Source organism: Pan paniscus, chromosome 3, assembly GCF_029289425.2.
Source record: "Pan paniscus chromosome 3, NHGRI_mPanPan1-v2.0_pri, whole genome shotgun sequence".
NCBI classification, from domain to species: domain Eukaryota; kingdom Metazoa; phylum Chordata; class Mammalia; order Primates; family Hominidae; genus Pan; species Pan paniscus.
In genome coordinates, this window is record NC_073252.2 from 8,190,141 (window position 1) to 8,211,317 (window position 21,177).

General features: G+C 46.7%; 2 protein-coding genes across 4 annotated transcripts in view; one reads left to right on the top strand and one right to left on the bottom strand.

The window, feature by feature from the left end:
* The window catches only part of AFAP1 (actin filament associated protein 1), a 183,066-nt gene that overhangs the window by 155,046 nt on the left and 6,843 nt on the right, over positions 1-21,177 (bottom strand). The gene's annotated exons all lie outside the window — the stretch shown is intronic.
* LOC117978786 (ferritin heavy chain-like) lies at positions 12,709-20,336 on the top strand. The gene has a single exon (XM_063603694.1). It carries the CDS (start codon positions 19,201-19,203, stop codon positions 20,140-20,142), a length of 942 nt encoding a protein of 313 aa, XP_063459764.1. The 5' UTR covers positions 12,709-19,200; the 3' UTR covers positions 20,143-20,336.

A 21,177-nucleotide genomic window follows, 5' to 3' on the forward strand; every position in this document is an offset into this window, starting at 1 on the left:
GAGCAACATAGGGAGGCCCTGTCTCTGCAAAAAATTTTAAACATTAGCTAGGCATGGTGTTGCACACCTGTGGTCCCAGCTACTTGGGAGGCTGAGGTGGGAGGATCTCTTGAGCCTATGAGGCTGAGGCTGCAGTGAGCCATGATTGCACCACTACACTCCAGCCTGGGAGACAGTGAGACCCTGTCTCCAAAAAAAAAAAAAAAATGCTAGCGCATCACCCATATTAAAGATGGGTATTGTCTTTGTGAAACTTTAATTACAATTACATAATGGACATGTAAAATGTCCAGCTTGAAAGTTTGAAAAATATATAACTCTAAGTATCCTTACCTTAAAATTCTGATTCCTACCTAAGATATCGCATACCGTTTACATAAGTATCACAATGCCTGGACAACAACTAAAAACGTATAAGAGGAAGAAAATGAGCACGTATGCCTATTAATTAAGGTATATTTCCCACTTATTACATAAAAAAGTCATCACTGCAAACCCCTGTGACTGTATCTAAAGCAAGCCTAAAGTTTTACTTCTCTATATTATAAAATGCAAGGCTAAAATTCAAATACTACACATTTCCTGAAGCCAAGTTTAGTTAAAATAAATGCCTAGGGTCTATATCAAAAATATGAAAAAGCTAGCTGCTTCATAGCCATTCCAATCTAAGTTCAGCTTTTTCTAATTGACACATAATTGTATACTGTACATATGTATGGGGTACATACAGTGATGTTATAATACAGGTAATGTATGTGATCAGAGTAATTAGCATATCCACCATCTCAAACATTTATCATTTCTTTGTGTTGGTAACGTTCAATACCCTTCCTCCAAGTATCTGGAACTATATATTCTTTTTTTTTTTTTTTTTTTTTTGAGACAAAGTCTCACTCTGTCGCCCAGGCTGGAGTGCAGTGGCGCGATCTCAGCTCACCACAACCTCTGCTTCCCAGGTTCAAGCAATTCTCCTGCCTCAGCTTCCCTGGTAGCTGGGGTTACAGGCACCCACCACCACGCCCAGCTAATTTTTGTATTTTTAGTAGAGACGGGGTTTCGCCATGTTGGCCAGGCTGGTCTCTAACTCCTGACCTCAGGTGATCCACCCACCTCGGCCTCCCACAGTGCTGGGATTACAGGCATGAGCCACCGTGCCCAGCCTGAAACTATATATTCTTGTTATCCACATAAGAGAACATGTGGTGTTTAACTTTCTGTCCCTGGCTGATTTCACATAATGTCCTCCAGTTCCACCCACATTGCTGAGAATAACAGGACTTCACCCTGTGTTACAGCTGAATAGTACTCCACTGTGTATAAAGACCACGTTTTCTCTATCCATCATGTGCTGTTGGACGCCGAGGCTGATTCCGTATCTCGGCTATGGTGAACAGCGCTGCAGGAAACACAGAGGTGCAGATGCCCCTCCGACACTGATTTCCTTTTCTTTGGGTATCTACACAGTAGTGGGGCTGCTAGATCACACTGTGGTTTTATTTGCAGTTTTCTCAGGAACCTCCATACTGTTTTCCATAGTGGCTGCACTAGCTTACTCTTATTCTTTTTCTCTCTTTGAGACAGTATCACTGTTGCCCAGGATGGAGTACAGTGGCGCGATCTCGGCTCGCTCACTGTAGCCTCCACCTCGCAGGTTCCAGAGGTTCTCATACCTCAGCCTCCCAAGTAGCTGGGATTATGGGCGCCCACCACCACACCCAGCAAATTTTTGTATTTTTAGTAGAGATGCGGTTTTACCACGTTGGCCAGGCTGCTCTTGAACTCCTGACCTCAAATGATCCGCCCACTTCAGCCTCCCAAAAGTGCTGGGATTACAGGCGTGATCCACCACACCCAGCTAATTTTTGTATTTTTAGTAGAGACAGGGTTTCACCATGTTGGCCAGGCTGGTTTCAAACTCCTGACCTCAGGTGATCTGCCCGCCTCAGCCTCCCAAAGTGCTGGGATGTCAGTGTGCGCCCCCGCGCCCAGCCAGCTGCTGTAGTTTACATTCCCCCCTACGGTGCGTAAGAGTTCCCTTTTCTCCATATCCTCGCCAGCACTTGTTATTTTTTGTCTTTTTGATAATACCCATCCTAACAGGTGAGATGATATCTCACTGTGGTTTTGATTTGCATTTCTCTGATTATAAGTGATACTGAGCATTTTTTTTCACATATTTTTTGGCCATTTGTATGTCTTCTTTCAAGAAATGTCTGTTCGGTTGGGTGTGGTGACTCAAACCTGTAAGCCCAGGTACTCAGAACGCTGAGGAAGCGGGACTGCTTGAGCCTAGACCAGCCTAGGCAACAGAGCAAAACCCTATCTAAAAAAAAAAAGAAGAAGAAGGAAAAAGAAATATCTGTGTCTGTTCAGCTTTTTGACCTCCAAAAGTTAAGAGCCCATTTTGGAACCAGACGACCTGCCTGATTCAGAGACAATCTGTGTTTAGTTCTATGCTGCTACTTTCTAATGTGACTTTGGGAAGGTCCCTTAACCACTTTGAGCTCAACTTCCTCAACATTAACCAGGAATAAGTACCACCTGCCTCTGCTGGTTAAGGCTGAGGACTGAAAGGAGAACCCCCACAAAACCACTTCACAAAGCCACCCTGCGGCAAGCCCCTCAATGGAGAGTAGCTGGTATGATCATTTGAAACTAAGTACAACTTTCTTTCTCACTTTCCCAGGCTCACTCTACATACAATTAGCAAGGAATAGCGGATAAAGGAAACCAAAATAATTACTTAATTTTTAATAAGAATTTTTTTTAAAGTGGGGGTGGTGGAAAAATAGGAGGGAGAGGAGGGGAAGGAAAAGCAGCCGGTCACAAGTTCTAGTCCAGGGCTCATCCCCGGCCTCCTCACGCAATCACCAGTCCCCACCTGCTGGGGAGAGGCACTTCCTCGGCTGGCTTCACCCACCTGGAAGGCACTGCCTTAGGTGTTCAGATACCAGGAGCACCTTGAAATGGGCAATGTGCTTTGGGTAGGAGACCTGCAATTTCCCCCAAAGAAACCACGGCACAAAAGTGACCCACAAAGGAGGTACCAACTGCTGTAAATACTTGGTGGCAAAAACTGATGTCGTGCCTTCTGTACAGGAGACACATACCCAAATAAAACTTGCCAAAATAGCAGAGAAAACAATACAGCAGACATCCAGTGCCATTCTGTTACAGAAATATTTATATCCCAAAGCCAGGGACCTCTCTGGAACACCGTCTTTATTTCCAAGTTTCATGGAGGATGTCTGATTGCACTCACTTGCGTCTCAAAAAGCTTCCAGCCCCTGCTCTAAACCCTGTGGCTCCTCAGCAAAACCCAAAAACAAGTATCAATTTTCCTTCCAAATGGGAAATTTCCTGACCCAGCGAAACCAGCATCAAGTCCACTTACTATGATAGCTGATTATAGGCGAAGGCCTCTAGTCCCAGGATGACTCCCCTCCCCCTCCTGCAGGAGTAGGAAGGGTGGGCATAGCACTGGCCTTCCAGACCACACCTCCAGGCAGTTTGAAACCATGGCTGCTCAGGTGAGCCATGATAAAAATCAAAACCAAGCATCTCTGAAAAGTGTACATGTCAAGAACCAGACCTCGGACCAGACTCAGCAGAAAGGGATGTTGCAAGGTTTGTCCAGAGACCTCCTCTTCATGCCCCCTCTCCCTGGGACCTCCCTCCTTGCACTAGGGGCCCAGGGCCAGTGGACCACTCCCTTTACCTCTAGCCCAGTGCATTTTCAGGAACAGCTCCCGGACTGTACCAGACACTGAATGTATTCACTGAATGCACTATTTCTTGAAATGATCGTAAATCACCTGACTATGACAACTGTTTTAAAAGTGTTTTCTCTCTCTCTCTCTCTCTCTCAGGAATAGTGCCATGAGTTTGAGCAAGCAGCTTTGCTTCTCTCTACTGCAATTCTATCATTTGCAAAATGTTAACAATTACTGTGTTCACCCATAGCACTGTTGTAAAAAACCTTAAGACTCACTTCATGTAGCCCGCCTGGCGCACAGACCCTGTCACATGGTAAATGCCCACTGAAGGTGAGTTATCTTTAGCTATCATTACCTAGCACTCCAGCGAACAAAAGGAGTCAATCAGGTCTCACTGTATCATCATGAAAGGATATCCATGTAGACTGCTGAGTGGGGGTAGGGGGACTCAATGTTTATCAGTACTATTTTGTTTTTTACAAAGTGTACATATATATTTGTAGGTACACTAGAAAAGATCTGGAAGGAAATACACCCAGTGTTATTAGTGACTACCCCAAAGACACATTCATCCAAACACAAAAGAAAAACACTCACTTTCTGTCTTCCATATCATTTGAACTATTTTTAATGAGCATCTATTGCTTTTGTAAAGTTTTTGAAAGGAATTTATTGCAATTTTTCTGGAGAAACAAGCAGATGCATGAAGAAGGCGGAAACAGAAGGTAAAATGGAATGAGCCTCAGAATCCAGGCCAGGCTCAGCATGCACATGAACCACGCACCTCTCACTACAACTCAACACCAGCTCTCTCTTCTCTTGGTCCAATGGCCCAAAACTTAGAGATAAAATGTCTATTGTGATCACATCAATCACACCAAGGAGTCTGGAACCACCCTTCCAAACTCCTCTGGTTCTGTGTACCTGCCCGGGGCTATTAGCTTTCCTCCAGCGTCTTTCACTGCACTGCAATCCCCTAGAGGTGGAAACGCAACCTGACACTTAGTCATCATCCCCACAACACTCAGCACCGCATAGAGACCAGGGCAGTGATACCCACTCCGACTGTCATTCTACTTATAAAGCAAAGGACCAGGGGATAGATGGGACTTGTCTTTGGTAACTCACCAGCTGTTGCTTGAACCAGAACAAAGCCAGGTCTCCTGATGCCCAGTAAAGAACTAGTGCACGGCCCCCTAGAAACGTGGTGGAAATGTTTTGCTTGCTGTGAAAAGATGCACTACTGGAGAAGATGGGTGCAACTTCTCATGGAGCCACTCGGCCCAGATCACCAGGAAACAGGGCTGAGACGCTCGGCCCAGGTCACCCGCAAACAGGGCTGCCGGAAGAGACACTTGGCCCAGGTCACCAGGAAACAGGGCTGCCGGATGAGACACTCGGCCCAGATCACCAGGAAACAGGGCTGTGGATGAGACACTCGGCCCAGGTCACCAGGAAACAGGGCTGTGGATGAGACACTCGGCCCAGGTCACCAGGAAACAGGGCTGCCGGAAGAGACACTCGGCCCAGGTCACCAGGAAACAGGGCTGCCGGAAGAGACACTCGGCCCAGGTCACCAGGAAACAGGGCTGCCGGATGAGACACTCGGCCCAGATCACCAGGAATCAGGGCTGCCGGAAGAGACACTCGGCCCAGGTCACCAGGAATCAGGGCTGCCGGAAGAGACACTCGGCCCAGGTCACCAGGAAACAGGGCTGCCGGAAGAGACACTCGGCCCAGGTCACCAGGAAACAGGGCTGCCGGAAGAGACACTCGGCCCAGGTCACCAGGAAACAGGGCTGCCAGATGAGACACTCGGCCCAGGTCACCAGGAAACAGGGCTGCCGGAAGAGACACTCGGCCCAGGTCACCAGGAAACAGGGCTGCCGGATGAGACACTCGGCCCAGGTCACCAGGAAACAGGGCTGAGACACTCGGCCCAGGTCACCAGGAAACAGGGCTGAGACACTCGGCCCAGGTCACCAGGAAACAAGGCTGCCGGATGAGACACTCGGCCCACGTCACCAAGAAACAGGGCTGCCAGATGAGACACTCGGCCCAGGTCACCAGGAAACAGGGCTGAGACGCTCGGCCCAGGTCACCCGCAAACAGGGCTGCCGGAAGAGACACTTGGCCCAGGTCACCAGGAAACAGGGCTGCCGGATGAGACACTCGGCCCAGGTCACCCACAAACAGGGCTGTGGATGAGACACTCGGCCCAGGTCACCAGGAAACAGGGCTGCCGGAAGAGACACTCGGCCCAGGTCACCAGAAACAGGGCTGCCAGATGAGACACTCGGCCCAGGTCACCAGGAAACAGGGCTGCCAGATGAGACACTCGGCCCAGGTCACCAGGAAACAGGGCTGCCGGAAGAGACACTCGGCCCAGGTCACCAGGAAACAGGGCTGCCGGATGAGACACTCGGCCCAGGTCACCAGGAAACAGGGCTGCCAGATGAGACACTCGGCCCAGGTCACCCACAAACAGGGCTGCCGGAAGAGACACTCGGCCCAGGTCACCAGGAAACAGGGCTGTGGATGAGACACTCGGCCCAGGTCACCAAGAAACAGGGCTGCCAGATGAGACACTAGGCCCAGATCACTAGAAAAACAGGGCTGCAGATGAGACACTCAGCCCGGCCCCCGGAAAGGGAATCTGACTGAGCAGTGGAGGGAAATTCACACAGATTATCCCGGCCCAACGGCGGCAACAACATCAACAAAACAAAAAATACCTGACTGGAAAGCCGAAGCCTGGCTAGCAAATTCAAAACAGAGCCACAATCCTAGCAGCACGCATCACTGCAACACAGAGCTTCAGTCAGCGTGTGTACACTTCAGGTAGAAATGTAAAATGTCTGTGTTTTTGGAACAAGGGGGCTATTTTTGTGTGTGTGTGTGATGTGTCATTTTATATCGCTGAATGGAACCTGTGTTTTCATTAAACAGGTCCCACACAAACGTTTAGTAGAATCTAAGAAATGACATTTCTGAGCCGATTGAGTTCTTATCAGAACATACGAATATCCAGCCCTAAGAACAATAAACAAGCCATGTGCGAAAGAGCTTTGGGATTTTCTGTTTCACTGAATGAAACCTGCGGATTTTTTGTTTAGTCTTTTTTTTTTTTTTTTTAAGTTCTGGGGTACACGTGCAGGATGTGCAGGTTTGTTACATAGGTAAATGTGTGCCATGGTGGTTTGCTGCACCTATCAACCCATCACCTAGGTATTGAGCCCAGCCAGCATGCATTAGCTGTTTTTCCTAACACTCTCCCTCCCCTCACCCCACCCCCAACAGGCCCCAGAGTGTGTTGCTCCCCTCCCTGTGTCCATGTGTTCTCATTGTTCAGCTCCCACTTATAAGAACACATGGTGTTTGGTTTTCCGTTTCTGCCTTAGTTTGCTGAGGATAATGGCTTCCAGCTCCATCCATGTCCCTGCAAAGGACATGATCTTGTTCCTTTTGATGGCTGCATAGTATTCCATGGTGTATATGTACCACATTTTCTTTAGTCTATCATTGATGGGCATTTGGGTTGATTCCCTGTCTTTGCTACTGTGAACAGTGCTGCAATGAACATATGCGTACATGTATCTTTGTAACATAATGACTTGTATTCCTTTGGATACATACCCGGTAATGGTACTGCTGAGTCAAATGGTATTTCTGGTTCTAGATCTTTGAGGAATCGCCACACTGTCTTCCACAACGGTTGAACTAATTTACATTCCCACCAACAGTATTTGAATTTGGCCATTTTGAATTGAATGGTGTTAATTACTAGATCATAAATATATTTATATAAACACACAATTCATATTCAACCCATATACTCTATCTGGAAAGTTTAACAATATCCAAATTATTGTGCGCAAACTTTTTGGATAAAATTTGTAACTTCTAATGCAAAGGTCCATATTTGGGGTCATCTTTCTCTGGTGACGACAAAAACTAGTTGCCTTATGGGCAGTTTTTAATGCTGTAACTATAATAAATGAAAGAAGGAAAGATAATTATCAAGGAAGAGAGCTAACTGCTAAACTACACTTGCTTCCCCAATCTTCAAAGTTATAAGGAAAATATAATTAACTAAACACAAAAGACATTCACAAGGTCAAAGGGTTACTAACAAAGCTACCAACCTTTCTCTTACCAAAGAAACTGCAATCCCTAAAAGACAAATAGCCTGGGCTTCTTCCTTCGAATCTCTATTTTGAAAGGTCTGAAAAGTCGAAAGACAATTTCGATATGTTTGAGACTAAAAAACAGAAATGTATATTGTTTCATAATCTACACTGTGTTTACAGGTCTGTCCTAGACTCTCAAGAAAAAAATTCCCTAAACCTGAAAAATATCTTCTACAGAAAAGGTTTATAGTCTAGGAGAGGGACTAAATAGTACATAATTACAGTATTAACTTGTCAAAAGCTAAATATATAAACTATATATTATGTATATTTTTGTAGGTATACCTATATATCCATAAATAAATAAATAAATATGGGGTTTTTTTCATACCAGTTTGCCTCCAAAGAAAATGCATTTTGAAATTAGAAGACTAAATTCAGGTCCTGAGTGAACCACACATCCTATGAGACCAGGTAGATGATCTATCTAATCTCTCTCAGCTTCAGTTTCCTACTCTATAAAATGAGAGCAAAACTTTTTTTTTTTTTTTTTTTTTTTTAAGATGGAGTCTTGCTCTGTTGACCAGGCTGGAGTGCAGTGGTGCACTCTCGGCTCACTGCAGCCTCTGCCTCCCAGGTTCTAGCGATTCTCCTGCCTCAGCCTCCTGGGTAGCTGGGATTACAGGCACCCGCCACCACGCCCGGCTAATTTTTTTATTTTTAGCAGAGACAGGGGTTTCACCACGTTGGCCAGGCTGGTCTCAAACTCCTGACCTCAGGTGATCCGCCTGTCTCGGCCTCTCAAAGCGCTAGGATTACAGGCATGAGCCACCGCACCTGGCCACTTTTTTTTAACCTATCTATTAGACTGACAAACAAAACATCTGAGAAGAAACTGTTGGCAAGGAAATAGAAATAGGCGCCCTTACACATTGACAGTGAGATAATGGTACGATCCTAACGGAAGGGAATCCAGCAATACCCATCAACATTTAAAATGCGCAGAACCTTGGATCCTACAATTCCATTTCTAGCAATGCATCCTATGCACATATTCATGCAAATATGCAAGAATTACATACAACTCAGCATTGATTAATCCAAACGGTTGGGAACAACCTAAATACTTACCAATGGGGAACTGGTGGAGAACAGTGTTTATCTTATGCCAACATCTGTGTTTTTAAAAAGAAGACACATAGGCCGGGCGCGGTGGCTCACGCCTGTAATCCCAGCACTTTGGGAGGCTGAGGCAGGCAATCACGAGGCCAAGAGATCGAGACCATCCTGGCCAACATGGTGAAACCCCGTCTCTACTAAAAATACAAAAATTATCTGGGCATGGTGGTGCATGCCTGTGGTCCCAGCTACTCGGGAGGCTGAGGCAGCAGAATCGCTTGAACCCAGGAAGCGGAGGTTGCAGTGAGCCAAGATCACGCCAGCCTGGCGACAGAGTGAGACTCCATCTTGGAAAAAAAAGAAAAAAACTGGCAACAGTGGTCACAGGGCAGTGATGGCAGTAGGACTTCCTTTCACTCTCCAGGACCTTTTGAACGTTGCTCCATCGCTCATATTACATATTCAAAATATACGACTACAGTAAATATTTTCAATGTAACTATGAAAAAATGGAGGAATAATAATACCTAACACACAGGACTGCTGTGTAATTAAAGGACAAAAAACATTAAGTACTATCAGAGTTCAAAGGAAGAAAAATTAATTCTAGCTTGGATGTCAGAGCAGGGATCATGTAAAGGAAGTGAGTATTTCAAGTCTTGAAGGATGGAGAAGATTTAAGGAGGCAGAAGTGTGGAGACGATGTCCCAGATGGAGATAAGAACAGAGGCAAAGAAGATGAAGAGACGAGAAAGTATAAATTCTAAGTGCAGCTCTCAGGCTGGGCTTCAGAACAGGGCTTAGGCAACAAGCTGGAGTGCAAGGTTGATGACAGGAATGGAAAACACTGAAACCCAAACTTGCATATCATGCCCAGATCATGAGCCTTGAATGCCAAGCCGGGGAACCTGTCCTTGATCTTAACAATGAAAAATCACTGGGCCGGGTGCGGCGGCTCATGCCTGTAATCCCAGCGCTTTCAGAGGCTGAGGTGAGAGGACTGCTTGAGGCCAGGAGTTTGAAACCACTCTGGACAACACAGCAAGACCCTGTCCTTACAAAAAAATTTAAAAATTAGCTAGGCATGGTAGCACACCTGTAGTCCCAGCTACTCAGGAGCTACTCAAGAGGCTGGGGCAGGAGGATCACTTGAGCCCAGGAATTTAGGGTTACAGTGAGCTATGATGGCACTCCTGCATTCCAGCCTGAGCAACAGAGCAAGGACATGTCTCAAAAATAAAATAAAATGAAAAAAAAAATCACTAAGAATTTGTACAGACATAAAGCAGAAAATCATACCATATATCATTTAATCCAGATATATAAGGTAAATGAGAGAGGGAAAAGAGAAATTAGGAAGCTATTATAAGAAGACAAGACTCAATTAAGACATAAGCAAAGGCCCTGGGCTCACAGCACTATCTTTATATAAAGGAATGGACTACCACATTTATTTTCATGGCATCACTGACTTAAATACAGGCTATAGTATTCTGGAACCATCTCTGTATCAGTCAGCTCAGATGGCCATAATACCATAGGCAAATACCATAGGCTGTGTGGCTTAAACGTTAGTTTATTTGCCACAGCTCTGGAGGCTGGAAGTCCAAGATCAAGGTGTCGGCCAACTCACTTCCAGGACAAGGACCTCTCCCTGGCTTGCAGACAGCCACCCTTCTTCTTTTCCTCACACCAGGGCAGTAGGAGCTCTCTGCTTTCTCCTCTTCTTTTTTATTTGAGATGGAGTCTCGCTCTGTCACCAGGCTGGAGTACAGTGGCACGATCTTGGCTCACTGCAACCTCCGACTCCCTAGTTCAAGCAATTCTCCTGCCTCAGCCTCCCAAGTAGCTGGGATTACAGGCACATGCCACCACGCCCAACTAATTTTTGTATTTTTAGTAGAAACAGGGTTTCAGGATGGCCTCAATCTCCTGACCTTGTGATCTGCCCATCTCGGCCTCCCAAAGTGCTGGGATTACAGGTGTGAGCCACCGCACCCGGCCTGGTTTCTCTTCTTCTAAGGACACTAATCCTGTCAGACCAGGGCCCACGCTCATGACCTCATCTAACCCTAATCACCTCCCAAAGGTCCCATCCCCTAATACCATCACACTGGGGGTGAGGGCTCCAGTACGAGAATCTGGGGGAGACATAAACATTCAGTTTATAACAATGTCTTTTCAATCCTGTTAAACAAACAACCAAATGAGCAGGAGAAAAGGTACCTTATATGCAAACAAGTCAGTACTTTTTATATTTCTGCTAACACATTAAGGTCAATTTAAAATGTCTGATAGCAACAGTCAGAAGCAGAGATAAATGAAAGTTAGTGATGCTGCATTTTAGGCCCACATTTAGTTGTCTTTCAATGACATTGTGGCAGAAAGAATACTGCTTTCTATTCCTGGTTTTGCCACCAAAAAAGCTGGAACGTTTCCCTGTAGTTCCGTTTATCTTTAAAATCACTGGGCTGACCTAGCAAACCTCCAAGGTCCCTTCCATTCACAAATTCCACAAATAACTTCCTACCAACAAAGGTTACACAAATAAACTACACTGATGAAGTGGAAAAGCTAACACTAACAAACAATGAGATGCACAAAAGACAAGATGTATAGAGAACTGGATCAACCACATACTGGTGGACGATGAGCCAGCGGTGGATCAAAACAGATTCCCTAACGATGGACAGACAGGCAATGGCGCCTAGGTACTATTGTTGAAGATTTCCTATTTTAAATCTTCAAGATAAATGGCCCAGTTGTATCTATTCATTCCGATTAAATGTGAACGTGACAACTGCTTCCAGGGGACATAGACATCTAAAAAAATTCCCAGTGTATCCAATTTGTCATTTGATATTTTTACTGACAAGAAAAATGAGGGACTGAATATCCAAACAGACCATGCCTGACCATGTGTATAAAGACAGAACTCAGACCACAACCTGCAGCTGCCGGCCCAGGAAACCAACCCCCTATCTACAGTAAACAGCCAGGAGGCCAGCCAGGCTAGCACATCAGACAGGAAGCCAGACTGTTCTCTCTCCACAACCCAGAAAGCTAAATGACAACTCTGTCCCACGTGGCCAGGACTTGACTCAAAACTAACAGCACCCTAATTTTGGCCCCTGTTTCCCAGTTAGGATCATTCAGAGAAAGCCAAATACGCCCCTAACCAATCACATAGGACACCCCACTTCTGCAGAGCCGCCTCCAGCCCCCACAACAGCCTCCACCGGGAGCCGTTCTTTTCCATCCTGAAGCTTCCCCACTCCTCATCTGCCACTCACTTGCACGTGAGTCTCTGCCACATGCAAGTGACGACACCGACTCCCTTGCCACAGCAGCTCTGAGAAAGTCAACTCTGCCTGTCCTCATATGGGTGGCCTTCCTTTATTTCCCCCAAAGAATAAGTCTTAAATGAGGGGCTTCTCTCTGTATGACCAAGCTATAGAATTCAGAAGCCCAGCGTGGCAGATTCCAAGCCTGGAGAGACCATATACCCCTCAGGTCCTCTTTCCACAAAACGCGGCTTCCTTGAGTTCTTCAGTCACTCCCCACCAACCAGGGAAGGAGCCACCTGTTACGGAAAGATCAAGGGCCTTGAAGTCAAACTTCTGAGTTCATCCAGTACTTCATCTTTCCACTTAAGCAATTACGTGGCCTTGGCTGGGCATGGTGGCTCACACCTGTAATCCCAGCACTTTGGGAGGCCGAGTCAGGCGGATTACCTGAGGTTGGGAGTTCAAGACCAGCCTGACGAACAAGGAAAAACTCCGTCCCTACTAAAAATACAAAATTAGCCAGGCGTGGTGGCGCATGCCTGTAATCCCAGCTACTCCGCAGGCTGAGGCAGGAGAATCGCTTGAACCTGGGAAGCAGAGGTTGTGGTGAGCGGAGATCGCGCCCATGCACTCCAGCCTAGGCAATAGGAGCAAAACTCTGTCTCAAAAAAAAAAAAAAAGAAAGAAAGAAAGAAATGATGTGAACTTGAACAATTTTCTTAACTTCTGTAAGCCTCTATCTTCATCTTTAACAAAATAATTTTACCTCCAAGATTGCATTAAATGGGATCCCACATGTAAAATAGCTGACTAATATTAGCTGCCCAACAGCTGTGAGTTCCTACTGCCGCCCCACTTTACCCCGAGGGAGAAGCGCAAGATGTCCAGAAAAAGACTGTTGATCCCTACACCTTAGCATCCTGTGTTCACACAAGGCACAGTGGCATCCAGACTTACTGGGGTCACCCAAATACAAGACATGTTTTGATTTTTCAACTTAGGTACACATGGCTTCTAATGCTCACAATATATGATCCATAATTAAGAGGAGATTCTCCTACACTACCCCACAGTTCTATTTTAGCAGACTTACATGTGCCATAATATCTAACTCTCTTAAGCCCTCTTCAGTATCAAAAACAAAACTTTAATCCGTAACGCAGTTATCAGCAGTAAAAGTGGAAAAGGTACCTATGAGTCAAAATGAACCTCTGCCGTGCCCCACCCCATCCCACAAAAAGCTGTTCAGGAGTATTTGGGCTGGTTATGAGAATGCTGTTTGTATTCCCAGGGACGGACAAATGCCTACCGTGGTTAGAAGACGCACTGCTCAGCCTCCAGGGTAGAAAGTTCAAAGTTCCCCACACCCTCTACCCAAGGAGGAGAGAAGCAAATGGGGTGGCCAGGTTCCAGGACGTGGACTATTTAGAGTGTAGTTTCTGCAGTCCAGGACACTGCCATGAGTGAAGCTCTTCCTTCCTCCTTTTCCACCCAAGTGGCCAAGGTCCTATGGCTGCTGTAGGGCCTCTTCCCTAGAATGAGTCAGCCCAGCCATTCCCCTTCCCCTTCTTTCTTTTTTTTTTTTTTTGAGACGGAGTCTCGCTATGTCGCCCAAGCTGGAGTGCAGGGGCACACTATTAGCTCACTGCAACCTCCGCCTCCTGGTTCAAGTGACTCTCCCGCCTCAGCCTCCCAAGTACCTGGGATTACAGGCGCCCACCACCATGCCCAGCTAATTTTTGCATTTTTAGTAGAGAAGGGGTTTCAACTTGTTGGCCAGGCTGGTCTCGAACTCCCGACCTCAGGTGATGCACCTGCCTCGGCCTCCCAAAGTGCTGAGTCAGCCCAGCCATCCTGACCTTTTGTCCTGGCAAAATTACTCCCTTCCACATCTACCTTCCAAGTAGCTCAATCAGAGATGTGGCCTTGGGGCAGGCTTGAAGAATCCCTGTTTTTGGTCCTCAAGAGGTCCTACCAGGGTTTGGGACAATTCCAAGACTTGTGTTCTTAAAGGGGAAAGAAACCTCACATACACAGCTCTAGCAGAGCTCAGGTGAGCCCACATCAGACGCAAGGCTTGGGAGGCAGCCCTAAGGTTTGGGTGTGCCATCTATGATAACAGCTAAGAGCTCCGAAGCCAGCTGTCCGGGTTCAAACCTCAATTCCAACAGCACTGGCTGTGTGATGTTGGACAACGTCCCCAGCCTCTCTGTGGTTCAGTTTCTTCGCTGTAAAAGGATCACAATAATAGAGCTCCTCTAAAAATTAGGTGAATTAGTGCATATAAGGCATTCAGAACAATGCCCGGCACATGGAGGAGTTCAACAGACACGTATTGAACACAGTAACTTAGCAATTAGTAAATACACTCACACAGGCCAGGCGCGGTGGCTCACGCCTGTAATTCCAAAACTTTGGGAGGCCGAGGCAGGAGGATCACTTGAGCCCAGGAGTTTGAGACCAGTGTGGGCAACACAGCAATATTCCATCTCTAAAAATTTGTTTGTGTAACATATATGTATATATACACTCATATATTCACAGTGTATTTATAATATACAAAAGAGCTGGAATACAGACTTAACTATGCAGAATGGTTACTTCTAGAGAAGGGGGGGATACAAGTTTCAGCTTTTTACCCCACACATATATTCTTGTATCATCTGAAATATTTAATCCAATGTGTATGTATAAAGTTGCCCCAAACACATAGCAGAACAATGTAATTTTGGCTCAAAAATCTTCAAATCATGATGGAATTGTTCTGTGAAAGTCAAGTCATAGAGATGAAAAGCCTCCCTCTGGCCTAAATGCTCTTTCATATGATCTATATTATACAAACCAATGCAGATACCCCAATCATGATAAGAATTTTCAGTCCCTTTACAAACTAGATGATAGTTAGAGTTACTAGGCAAGAACATGGATCCAGTTCTGCTTCAAAGCCCAATGTTCCTCACGTAATAGCAATGCATTCTTCAACCGGTGCCTTTGGCTAAATGTAAACTGCCCCAACCCCACTCCAGCACAGCGACCTGAGCTCTCTATTTTACACAACTCAATGAGGCCTGGGAGAAAGCAGGTGCAAATTTCACTTACTCAACAACAACAAATCCCACCTGATTCCTCCGCTGAGCTAGTTCTCAAGTCATCTTTTTCTAAGCTCTTTCATTCAGCTCTACCACACGTACCCAGGCTGGGTAAAATACTTTACCAGGTTTTGTTTTTTTGGTTTTTTTTTGAGACAGAGTCTCTCTCTGTCGCCCAGGCTGGAGTGCAGTGACGCCATCTCGGCTCACTGCAACCTCCACCTCCCGGGTTCAAGCGATTCTCCTGCTTCAGCCTCCCAAGTAGCTGGGACTACAGGCACGCGCCACCACACCCAGCTAATTTTTGTGTTTTTAGTAAAGATGGGGTTTCACCATATTGGCCAGGCTGGTCTCAAACTCCTGACCTCGTGATTCGCCCACCTTGGCCTCCCAAAGTGCTGGGATTACAGGCGTGAGCCACCACGCCTGGCCTACTTTACCAGTTTTATTCCTGAATTAAACCTGTTATTACTATCAATAATGTCAATCAGTGCCATTTCATTTGCCATATGCCACACACATACAAAGCACTTCATACTCGTCCCACCTGTCTGCCCTCCTGCAATGGCCACAGTGTTCCCCATCTTACATGAGGGGCACAGAGAAAGACAATGACTTCTCCAAGGTTCTGTAATTCACAATCAGTGGCAGAGCCAGCATGCCCAGCCAGGTCTGGCCAAGGCCTGTGTTTCAGCCACAGCACCTGGTTGCTGCCCCTAAGGCTCAATGGGCAAGTAACATATCACTCCGATCGCAGAGGCTTCGGAAATGCCTTCCACCGTGGTACAAAGGATGGTTTGCTCTCAGGAGAGGAGGCAGGGGTGGGAATCAGCACACGGTTCTGCTACATTTCTCATGCAGGGCACAGACTAAGTATTTTGTGCCTTGCTTTGCAGGTGAAATGTCTCCTGCCCCCTGTACAACAGCTTTCTTTGTCCTCTCCACATAAAAGTACAACTGAGTTCGTCAGGAGCAGGCAGTGATCACTGCCCTGTGCCACAGCTGACTGATGTCCAAACAGGTAGACACGCAGGCTCTTCTTTTACGGCCCAGGCCGCCCCCATCTGCTAAGCATCAAAAACTACACACAGAATTTGCAGAACATTAATGACATGGAGGTGACTGCTTTTTCTCTGTTGAAAACTTACTGCACTGTCCTAAAAAACAAAGAGAATTCAGGAAAAGCTGAACATTTGGGGCTGGCTGGCTGTAATCTTCAGCTGCTGAAAAAGCCTCAGCTGCTCGGTTCCACTGTGGAAATCCAACTCCTCCCTCAAAGTCCAACTCAAATACACCTCCTCTGTGATGCCTGCCCCCCTTCCTCCCTTCCAGAAGCACGTGCTCCCTCTGCACTCCCACGGCATTCTATCTGCACCTCTGGAGCCACACTGTCCCAGCCTACAGTCAGCTCAGTGCACAGCTGCCTCTTCCTGTGTGTACCTGCAGGCCCCACCTGGGCTGGAATGCTGCCTTCTTCACCACACAGAGGCGGCACTCAGGAACTACTGAATGAGGGAGGGAGTGGATGAGGAAGATCAGCCAAGGGCTACAGGGAGTGGCCTGCAGCTCACAGCAGGAACAGCCCCTGCCCTGCCAATCCGGAGGTGCTGGCTCTGTTCTCAGCAGGACCGCTAAAAGCTCCGTTATAATAGCTTCAGGCCACAACGGTCAACTTGGTGTCAGGACCTAGACACACCAAAAATCCAAACAAATAAAGAGGCCATGTATGCAGCATGCTGGTTAAAAGCACAGGCTTCGGAGTCAGCTTGAATTCTTATTACGTGACCTTGAGCAAGTTACTCAATGCATCAATCTCATTTTGTCACCGGCAAAATGAGGACATTATCTGCCACACAGTGTTGCCGAAAAAGTAAGAGAGGTGACACACAAAGTGCTTGGCACTTACTTACTCTTACTGGTTTATTACAAAGAATAGAACACGGGAACAGCCAAATGCAAGAGACGCACAGGGCACACCACGGGGCAGGGAGGTCGGGGCTCCCATGCCCCTGGGAGTGCCACCTCCCCAGCACCAAGTGAGTTTGCCAAACCAGAAGCTCTCCAAACCCGATATTTAGAGGGTTTTATGGAGTTTTCATAACATAGACATGATTAAGTCATTGGCCACCGGTGGCTAGCTCAATCTCGTCTCGTCTCCCCTCCCCGGAGGTAGGGGTAGGGCTGGTATGTCCAACTCTTTAATCATACCTCGGTCTTTCTGGCAACCAGCCCTAATCCTGAACCTGTCTAGGGGCCCAAAGCCACCTGTCATCTCATTATCATACAAAAGACACTCCTATCACTCCAGAGATTCCAAAAGTCTTAGAAGCTCTTGTGTCAGGAATTGAAACCTAAGACCAAATATTATAACCAATGATGTTCCTATCAGGAAATTACAAGGGTTTTAGAAGCTCTGGGCCAAAAACCAGGAAGAATACTAAATATATACACTATTGTACTATGTATCCCACTATCACAATAATTTCTTTTGAGACAGAGTCTACCTCTGTTGCCCAGGCTGGAGTGCAGTGGTGCGATCTCAGCTTACGGTGCGATCTCAGCTCACGGTGCGATCTCAGCTCACTGCAACCTCCACCTCCCAGGTTCAAGCAATTCTTGTGCCTCACCCTCCTGAGTAGCTGAGACTACAGGTATGCAACACTACAACTGACTAACTTTTGTATTTTTTAGTAGAGACGAGGTTTCACTGTGTTGGCCAGGCTGGCCTCCAACTCCTGGCCTCAAGTGATCTGCCTGCCTCGGCCTCCAAAAAACCTGGGATAAGTCATGAGCTACCATGCCTGGCCTCACTATCACAATAATTATACTGAGAGGATAGGGAAGAAAAACGTGGGCAACAGGAGGAGGGGGGGGGTAAGCCACCTGAATCCTTGTCTTCCACAGGACATCTCCCTGTCTTTCACACAATCTAGAAGAATGAGCTAAAACATAAACGCAGTAACCTCCAAGGAACAGGGAGCAGGGTGGAGAAGGGTAAGGTAGGGGATTGCTGGGTTTTGTTCTAGGCCTTGTTAATTTCCGACTCTTAGAACTGTATGCCTGCACACCTTTGCTAAAAAGGAGTATTTAATTTTTAAACAAAATCTGATACTTGACCAACAAGAATAGTATATTAAGTGATATGGTTTTTTGTTTTTGTTTTTCAGAGAGAGGGTCTTGCTCTGTTGCTCGGGCTGGAGTGCTGTGGTGCAATTCTAGCTTACTGCAGCCTCAAATTATTGGGATCAGGTGATCAACCTCCTGAGTGGCTAGAATCACAGGTGTGCACCACCACGCCCAGCATTTTTTTTTTTTTGGTAGAGGTGGAGGTCTCGCTATGTTGCCTAGGATGGTCTTGAACTGCCGACCTCAGTGGATCCTACTGCCTCAGCCTCCCTAAGTGCTGGGATTACAGGTGTGAGCCACCACACCAGGCCCAAGTGGTGTGTTCTAAAATTTTTTGGAATGCAACCACTTTGAAAATGTATGGAGAGCTATAAATCGTCTCCCTATAAACACACATGGATGCATATACACAAAATTTTTGCACAGGATTTTGAGGAGTTCATAAATTTCTGAAAGCCAGGTTAAAAACCTTAGGATTATAGATTCTGGTCTTTTTTTTTTTTTTTTTTTTTTTTTTTTGAGACGGAGTCTCACTTTGTCGCCCAGGCTGGAGTGCAGTGGTGCGATCTTGGCTCACTGCAAGCTCCACCTCCAGGGTCCACGCCATTCTCCTGCCTCAGCCTCCTGAGTAGCTGGGACTACAGGCACCCGCCACCATGCCCGGCTAATTTTTTGTATTTTTAGTAGAGATGGGGTTTCACCATAACCAGGATGGTCTCGATCTCCTGACCTCATGATCCGCCCTCCTAGGTCTCCCAAAGTCTTGGATTACAGGCGTGAGCCACCGCGCCTGGCCCTAGATTCTGGTTTCTTAAAGGAAATGTATTTCAAGTCAGAGCTTGTCATTTATTGCACAGGAAAAAAAACTTCATTAAAAAAAATCAGAGACGTTCTTCGCCGAGAGTCGTCGGGGTTTCCTGCTTCAACAGTGCTTGGACGGAACCCGGCGCTCGTCCCCCACCCCGGCCGGCCGCCCACAGCCAGCCCTCCGTCACCTCTTCACCGCACCCTCGGACTGCCCCAAAGCCCCCGCCGCCGCTCCAGCGCCGCGCAGCCAGCGCCGCGCAGCCACCGCCGCCACCGCCGCCGCCGCCGCCGCCGCCGCCTCTCCTTAGTCGCCGCCATGACGACCGTGTCCACCTCGCAGGTGCGCCAGAACTACCACCAGGACTCAGAGGCCGCCATCAACCGCCAGATCAACCTGGAGCTCTACGCCTCCTACGTTTACCTGTCCATGTCTTACTACTTTGACCGCGATGATGTGGCTTTGAAGAACTTTGCCAAATACTTTCTTCACCAATCTCATGAGGAGAGAGAACATGCTGAGAAACTGATGAAGCTGCAGAACCAACGAGGTGGCCGAATCTTCCTTCAGGATATGAAGAAACCAGACTGTGATGACTGGGAGAGCGGGCTGAATGCGATGGAGTGTGCATTACATTTGGAAAAAAATGTGAATCAGTCACTACTGGAACTGCACAAACTGGCCACTGACAAAAATGACCCCCATTTGTGTGACTTCATTGAGACACATTACCTGAATGAGCAGGTGAAAGCCATCAAAGAATTGGGTGACCACGTGACCAACTTGCGCAAGATGGGAGCGCCCGAATCTGGCTTGGCAGAATATCTCTTTGACAAGCACACCCTGGGAGACAGTGATAATGAAAGCTAAGCCTCAGGCTAATTTCCCCATAGCCGTGGGGTGACTTCCCTGGTCACCAAGGCAGTGCATGCATGTTGGGGTTTCCTTTACCTTTTCTATAAGTTGTACCAAAACATCCACTTAAGTTCTTTGATTTGTACCATTCCTTCAAATAAAGAAATTTGGTACCCAAAAAAAAAAAAAAAAAAAAAAAAAATCAAAAACACCCACATGATAAAACGAGGTCCTGCTTGGTTTTAAACTACTTGGTGACCACCATCAGTTGTTTTCTTGACCACAGGATGCACCTAATTCCTAACTATTAATAAAGGTACAAACATTGTTTATTGGGCTTTTTGCTTCAGCCTTGAAACAATCAGATTCTCTAAAACTCAGGAATGTGAATCGCTGTTGGGTTGATTCAGCTGTTTCCATTCTAGAAATGGACCTGGAATCATGTACTTTTCACCCCATGAAGAGTTCTTTGTGTAAAACTTGAAAAGGCAAGGTCCCAAATTCCCCATATGGGTGTTTCTTCCAATAGAGGAATTACTCTAATGACTTCTTAGCAAAACTTATGTAATCAGGGCAGGCCATCAAAATACTCCAAAACACAAAGTTTAGCTCCATTTCTGAAGGACCTGTCTCCACTGCTATAAACCTCACCAACAGCCTCACATCAAGTCAGAGGAACAGATTTTCCATTTAAGAAGGATCTTCATGGCAGTGGCTCATGCCTGTAATCCCAGCATTTTGGAAGGCCAAGGCCGGCGGATCACAAGGTCAGGAGTTTGTGACCAGCCTGGCCAACACAGTGAAACCCCGTCTCTACTAAAAATACAAAAATTAGCCAGGCTTGCTGGCACGTGCCTGTAGTCCCAGCTACTCAGGAGGCTGAGGCAGGAGAATCCCTTGAACCCGGGAGGTGGAAGCTGTGGTGAGCCGAGATCGCGCCACTGCACTCCAGCCTGGGCAACAGAGCGAGACTCCCTCTCAAAAAAAAAAAAAAAAAAGTGGGGGGGATCTTCATGTTCCTGACGATTTGCGAAAAAAAAATTGGTATCT

Coding starts and splice junctions, on each gene's coding strand:
- LOC117978786 (XM_063603694.1), top strand. CDS start 19,201: ATGATCCGCCCTCCTAGGTCTCCCAAAGTCTTGGATTACAGGCGTGAG.